This window comes from Tachysurus fulvidraco, chromosome 15 (assembly GCF_022655615.1).
Source record: "Tachysurus fulvidraco isolate hzauxx_2018 chromosome 15, HZAU_PFXX_2.0, whole genome shotgun sequence".
Classification (NCBI taxonomy): Eukaryota; Metazoa; Chordata; class Actinopteri; order Siluriformes; family Bagridae; genus Tachysurus; species Tachysurus fulvidraco.
Genome location: NC_062532.1, coordinates 23,175,020 through 23,181,539, shown reverse-complemented (window position 1 = coordinate 23,181,539; position 6,520 = coordinate 23,175,020). Strand labels below are relative to the sequence as shown.

Here is a 6,520-nt window from a genome sequence, read left to right as displayed (position 1 = left end):
GATCTGGGAATTCTGGTAGCAATATTCCTTCTACCTGCATATCAGATCTTCTAGCAGATCATTCAGAGTTACAAACACTTTTAGGCAATCGGTTAATGTTCAATAAGTCTTTATTTGTCTGGAGGAAAAAGCTGAATACAAAATAGAATATTATAATTAAATATGAAAATCTGAGACACAACAGAGTATTTAAGGAGTCCATACTGTACGAGTATAAATACATAAATATCCAAACTACTTTAATGCAGTCAAACACCAACAATTCACAAATACTGAAACAAAAGGAACTCCGATCTTTTTTATGGAAGGAGTCTCCAGTGTCATTTTCAGGACAGAAGAGTTTACACGTCTTCTTTATGGTTTTTAACCGAGAGAATAAAGAGAGGTGGGTGAGGGATTGGCCATTTACAGCCATTTACAAGTAATAACAAGAGCCAAGTTGTTAGCAGGCATCACAAAAAGTGTACTGTAACTTTAAGCATAAAACATTAATGAAAAAAATAATCAACTTCACACCACCTTGATGTGTTTAATTCCTTACTCCAGGGACTACAATTGAATTTACATGCTGGTTTTATCGAGTCCATGGATTCCTTTCAGGTTTGCTGTTGAACTTCCCTACTGAAGCTGCACAACACTTTTGTTAGGATCGTATCCCATCTGCTTAAAGGTTAGCGGAGCTTCGTCAGGAGTCACGCCCATTTCCTGCAGCATGTCCTGCGGAACGGGTCGAGAGTGCCGGGACACGTACACCTTCTCCAGATTAAAGTTCATGGGGGATCCAACGTAATCGCTGCATGAGGGACCCGTTAGACTTGGCGGACAGATCACCTCTGTTTTATAGTACAGCACACCGTGATTTAAATTACAGAAATTCTCATAAAGTCCTGCTTTCAGGTGGACATCGCAGGCTCCGAGCAGGTCGTCATCCCATTTGCTGTCCTCATCCCACACCTCCAGCTTTAAAGGGTCGAAACTGTTCAGAGGCACATCACCGAGGTCGAAGGTCATGGCCCAGGTGGGATTGTTGTCGTTATAGATCACCGGCGTGCGACCGATCTGCATGTTGTTTTTGTCATGAACTTTGACGTAGCCATCCGTTGCTGTCGTGTGGTCACCCCATAACCCCGATGCCCGTAGAACAGTCACCTTGGCCCGTGCAATGCCGCGTTTGGACGGGCAACAGTCAGCGGTCACGCCGGGGTTATTCCTGCATGAACACAAACACGGTTCTTGGGGATTGGATTTGACTCCAGTGCTGCACGGCTCAGAGCAGTTTCTCCACAGTGACTTCTCCAGGATGAAATCATGGAGGGCTTTGCGCAGGTGTTTTCTGGTCGGGTTGTTGGTGGGGAGAAGTTCATGCAGAGGCTGGAGAGAGTACGAAATAACGTCTGGGTGGAGCGGGATGGACGAAAGCCATTCCTTATAAGCTCCGGGGTCCTTATCTGCAGAGAAGAGGAGCTCGGGTTCCGTGGTGTGGCCTCCTGTGATCTCTGTTATTCTTTAGAACAGAGACAAAAATAATATCAGTTCTCTCACGTGCATGTTTTCTCATAAGTGTCTAAAATAAAGGACACAGAAAAAGTCCCCTACTCAGTGTGGTCAGGGTTAGTCTGTGGTTAGTGTTGGTGTTTTGACTGTGTTTGGTCAATGTTTGTGTTTGGTCAGCGTCGGTGTTTGTACGGTGTTAGATATGTAGACAGTGTTAACATGTAACTCACCGGTCGTTGAAGTTACTGGAGAAGCTGTTTTTACTCTCAGTCTTGGTCTTGGCTTCATCACAGTGCTTGCTGTCAACGTTGACATTAACTTTCCCCGCCACGCTGGCAGACGCCTCCACGTCCAGACACTTCTTCACCTCTTCCATGCTCAGACCCTGCAGGGACGCCTGACACTGTCTGATACTGGTGACTGAGTGGACCTTCCCTCCCAGAGTCACCTGTCCAGCACAGCATTGTCAATCAGCATGTCAGGAAATAACACAGAGAGTACAGAGAGCTCTGTATTTTATTACATATTTAAAATCAATGATGTGTTTTTAAACCAACTGACTCAACCACTGTTAAAACACAGTTCAGGGCCAAAGATTCAATCTATATACTAATATTCCTACTTTAGTGACTACTAATAACTATTATTACTAATAATAACACAAACTGCTGTTACTTGCCTGACTACTGCTTCGACTGATACCATTACTATTAATTCTGCTATTATGTCAGGACTCAGCGCAGACTTTAGTCCATGTTCGTTTGTGTATATTCTGTGTCACGTGTCTGCCCCGCCTTCGTTTACTCCTCCCCGTCTCTACACACCTGTTGTTAATCAGTATGTTAATCAGTATGTCTATTTAACCATGCCGAATCATCGTTATTGTAGCGTCATTGTAATGTCCAGTGTTCATCATTGTTTCACTGTCCTTTGTTTTTCGTCTGTGTTCCTGTTATATTTAGTTAGTTATTAAACCCTATTCATTTGAAGCTATGCTGCGTATGGGTCTGTCTCCTCCTCCCGGTTGTGACAGAATTTTTTTTGGTGCCCTGCAGCATCGCCCTGCATCTGTTCCGGTGAGGGACGCCGCTCCACTTCCGGATCCGTCCGAGTAGGACGTCGCCTCACTTCATCCACGGGGAGTGTTGCAATCCCATAGTGGAGTATCTTTCCTGCCCTCCCTCCCTCCCTCCTTCCTTCCTACTCTGGTCGTCAAGATGTGGGTCCGGCCACAGTGCATTTGGGGTTGTGCTCGACCCTTCAGCTCGGGCGTGGAGGTTGCTTGGACCTTGAGCTCGGCTGTGGATGTCACTCGGCCCTCTCTGGCTGTGCCGCCGTGTGCCTTGCTCCCCCCACCTGTCTCGCCATGTGCCTTGCTCCCCCCACCTGTCTTGCGTGTCCTTTGCTCCCCCCACCTGTCTCGTGTGCCTTGCTCCCCCCACCTGTCTCGTGTGCCTTGTTCCCCCCACCTGTCTCGTGTGCCTTGCTCCCCCCACCTGTCTCACCGCGTGCCTTGCTCCCCCCACCTGCCTCGCCATGTGCCTTGCTCCCTCCACCTGTCTCGCCGTGTGCCTTGCTCCCCCCACCTGTCTCGCCATATGCCTTGCTCTCCCCATCTGTCTCACCATGTGCCTTGCTCGCCCCACCTGTCTCGTGTGCCTTGCTCCCCCCTGCCTCACTGTGTGCCTTGCTCCCCCCACCTGTCTCGTGTGCCTTGTTCCCCCACCTGTCTCAACGTGTGCCTTGCTCCTCCCAACTGTCTTGAGTGCCTTGCTCCCCCCACCTGCCTTGCCATGTGCCTTGCTCCCCCCTCCTGTCTCGCCATGTGCCTTGCTCCCCCCACTTGTTTCGCCGTGTGCCTTGCTCGCCCCACCTGTCTTGTGTGCCTTGCTCCCCCCACCTGTCTCACCATGTGCCTTGCTCCCCCCACTGTCTCGCCATGTGCTATGCTTCCCCCACCTGCCTCGCCCTGTTCCTTGCTCCCCCATCTACTTTGCCATGTGCCTCACCCCCCCTTCTTGGACCTCGTCAGGACTGTCGTTAAGATAAGGATTGGCGCTTCGGGAGTCGTGCCTCGAGGGAGGTACTGTCAGGACTCAGCCCGGACTTTAGTCCACGTGCGTTTGTGTATGTTCCGTGTCACGTGTCTGCCCCAACTTTGTTTACCCCTCCCCATCTCTACACACCTGTTTATTTAACTGTGCCGAATCATCGTTATTGTACCATCATTGTTATGTCCAGTGTTATGCTTTGTTTTGTTTGGTTTAATGTGTTCTTTAATAATAACTATCAGTGAATTCAAAACTTGTATAGAACAGATTTTTATAATTAATTAGATCAACATAATTATGTTTATGTTGCATATTATAATGCTAAATGATAAAGGTCTGTTACCTTGGTGATATAGTGAGTGCCGAAGCTGTCGATGAACTTGAAGAAACGTGGCTTGAAACGAGGCCCGTACTGCTTGGGTAGCTGACTTAGGGCTCGTTTAAACTCGGGATGAATCACTGGTTTGTCAGAAACCCTGTAACTGGAGATTAGCATAATATTATAACCTTCATTTTTACCAGGAGAAGCACATTGAGATTAAAAATCTATTTTAAAACAACATCCAGGCCAATATAGGCAGCATCACAGATGGTGCAGGTTTAACAAACAGCAGCCATGCATACAAACAATGCCAAAATCATCATACAAATGAAATCAATCTACAATATAATAAAATAAATAATGAAAAGAGGATCAAAGTTTTAGCTCATTTTGAAAATGATTCTAGGCAGCTGGAGAAGCAAATTTGAATTCTTTCCTGGTTCAGTGCTCACCTATGCACCAGATAGTGAAAAGAATTCCTGAGATTGAAGGCTGCATGTTGCCTACAAATGTAGGTCTGAAGATGAAGGAAGCCTTCAGTGACATTAATCAACTGCTAATAAGCTGAACACATCACATTATGCATTCTAAGACCAAAAATTCATAAAAGATTCGATTTACGATTTGGGATTTCTCCTGGTGGAATTAGTACAGTCTTAAAGACTCGAGAGAATGTCTTACCTGTAATATCCACAGGAAATGCTGTGACTGGTGAAACTGAACCTGTCCTTTTTGGTTTTTTCCATTGAATACTCAGCCAGCTTGGAGTTACTGCCTGCCAGCATGAGCGACCCTTCACCCCTCTTCACATTGATACCCAAATTGGCCTTCCAGTCATTCTCGATGGAGGAGGTGCTGGCACTGACCAGTGACTCACTGGACTGGTAAATGGAACTGGACACTTTTATGCTGCACTTCTGGCTTGGTCTCCAGTCCAGTACAGAAATCGGGAGCTTCTGCTTCTTTCCCTCTAGGTATGGGTTCTTGCACAGTGTGCAGGACTTGTCCTTCTTTTTCCAAATTTGCATGTTGATCACAAAGGAACCTTTTCGCTGCATCTTGGTGATGTCAAAGCCTTCTCCAGCAAGGTCAGACCCGGGAGCAAAGTCTGCTTCAGCACAGTCTCGTGCCGTCCCTAATTCACATGACTGGATATGAGGGAGGAGGACCAAAAGGGAAAAAAGGCCTGAACAATACAATAGAGCCGGTGCAGGAGACATTGTTGTGGAGATGTGTTTATTCATGCAATTTGAGGTCCTGGTGGTGGCTCTTTCCTGTAAGACAAGTAGTACAAGCTAAAATGACTGAGCTTTGACTTTCCACTAATGGGTAATTGAAAGGTTGATCTATTAAAGAGGTTTCATAGGAGACAACTTTTAAGAAGCTAAAACCATTGAACTACCCAAAGAGGACCAACAAAATAATGCTGCATTTTTATGTGTGAGAATGTGGTCATGAATCTATGCTGTAACACTTCCTGTCGTCTTCAGGAAAGACGTGTTTACACATTCTTCTGTTAATAATAGTAATAATACTTTATTTTTATAAAGCACCTTTTAAAGATCCACAGCTGACACGATGTTCTGTACATCATAAAATACAGATGATGAAAATATATAAATAATAGTAATAATTAATCATGCTTGTACAAATGCTGTGGAATAAAAATGAGTTTTAAGACGATTTTTAAACATGGACACAGTTTGTGCCTGTCTGATGTGCAGAGACAAGTTGTTTCATAGCCTATGGTTTATTACTTGCACAACAGAGATATTACAGTGATCCTTTTTATTTGAAAAATATTATATATTTTATTTGCTACTTATTTTGTGCTCTGTCTGAGACACACTGATGTATTTCTCCTCATGTCAACATAAAGTAAAACCATTAATAACTAATGAATAGTCATTTTTCATTTGATTTAGAAGACAATGTACATTGGTGACTTACCTGGTATATCCTGAGCTGCAGTGGTGTGTGTGTGTGTGTGTGTGTGTGTGTGTGTGTGTGTGTGTGTGTGTGTGTGTGTGTGTGTGTGTGTGTGTGTGTGTGTGAGTGTGTGTGTTTGTGTGCCTCTGTGTGGGTCTCAAAATTGTTGAAAGTGGAACAATATGTGGTTATGACAAATATGTACGTAATTCAGAGAAGTAAACAGTTTTTGAGTTAGTTTTTTTTTTACTCACCACAGAATATAGTAGTTTTCCTTTTCTCTATATTAGTCAGCAATAAACCAATACACACTGAGCACTGATACAAGGTTATGCTAGATCTTGAACCCAAGATAATTTCAGGTGTTAGTCAGTAAGGTCTGGAACTAAAGGGCAGTTTTTTGCAGTAAATGTGAGTTGTTGTATTTTGGAAAGCTCCGTCCCGGTCAGCACCTCAGCACCTACAAGCAGTCAAATCAAAACCACATGTGGAGCTTGTGTTCAGTTGCTGGAAGTCACATGCACTTTGTGGGTGTCCTCGATGTGTGAAAATGTTTTCAGCCTGAAAGCTACGAATGAGACATTTAAGCTCTACATGACTGAACTATGGTTATGATTAGTAGCACCGGTTTGCTAAAATGAGCATTTTGTAAGTTTCAGAAAAAGAAACAGCGCCTCAGCAGTGAACAGTAAAGTTTAGAAATACTGCTCAAGAACTCAACAGC

At 44.6% G+C, this 6,520-nt stretch overlaps 2 protein-coding genes across 3 annotated transcripts in view; one reads left to right on the top strand and one right to left on the bottom strand.

The window, feature by feature from the left end:
- Nucleotides 1-3,546, top strand: part of LOC113663366 (glycine-rich cell wall structural protein 1) — a 23,909-nt gene extending 20,363 nt beyond the window's left edge. The window contains exon 28 of the mRNA XM_047801158.1: nucleotides 2,550-3,546. The gene's annotated coding sequence lies outside the window, so the exon portion shown is untranslated. The remainder of the gene's footprint in view (nucleotides 1-2,549) is intronic.
- Nucleotides 93-6,289, bottom strand: LOC113663352 (perforin-1-like). 2 transcript variants are annotated; one of them, XM_027178594.2, is made up of 5 exons: nucleotides 6,051-6,289; nucleotides 4,549-5,141; nucleotides 3,889-4,027; nucleotides 1,725-1,942; nucleotides 93-1,504 (listed from the first exon to the last, which is right to left on the bottom strand). In XM_027178594.2, the coding sequence occupies exons 2-5, from the start codon at nucleotides 5,109-5,111 to the stop codon at nucleotides 619-621; spliced, it is 1,806 nt and encodes a 601-aa protein (XP_027034395.1). In that variant the 5' UTR covers nucleotides 5,112-5,141; nucleotides 6,051-6,289; the 3' UTR covers nucleotides 93-618. The 2 variants fall into 2 exon arrangements, with proteins under 2 accessions (XP_027034395.1, XP_027034404.1); XM_027178603.2 differs by lacking the exon at nucleotides 6,051-6,289 and adding an exon at nucleotides 5,818-5,890.
- Nucleotides 6,290-6,520: the final 231 nt, after the last annotated feature.

Coding starts and splice junctions, on each gene's coding strand:
- LOC113663352 (XM_027178594.2), bottom strand. CDS start 5,111: ATGAATAAACACATCTCCACAACAATGTCTCCTGCACCGGCTCTATTG. Junction 1,943..3,888: donor GCACTCACTATATCACCAAG/GTAACAGACCTT, acceptor TGTGCTGGACAG/GTGACTCTGGGAGGGAAGGT. Junction 1,505..1,724: donor TCCAGTAACTTCAACGACCG/GTGAGTTACATG, acceptor TCTGTTCTAAAG/AATAACAGAGATCACAGGAG.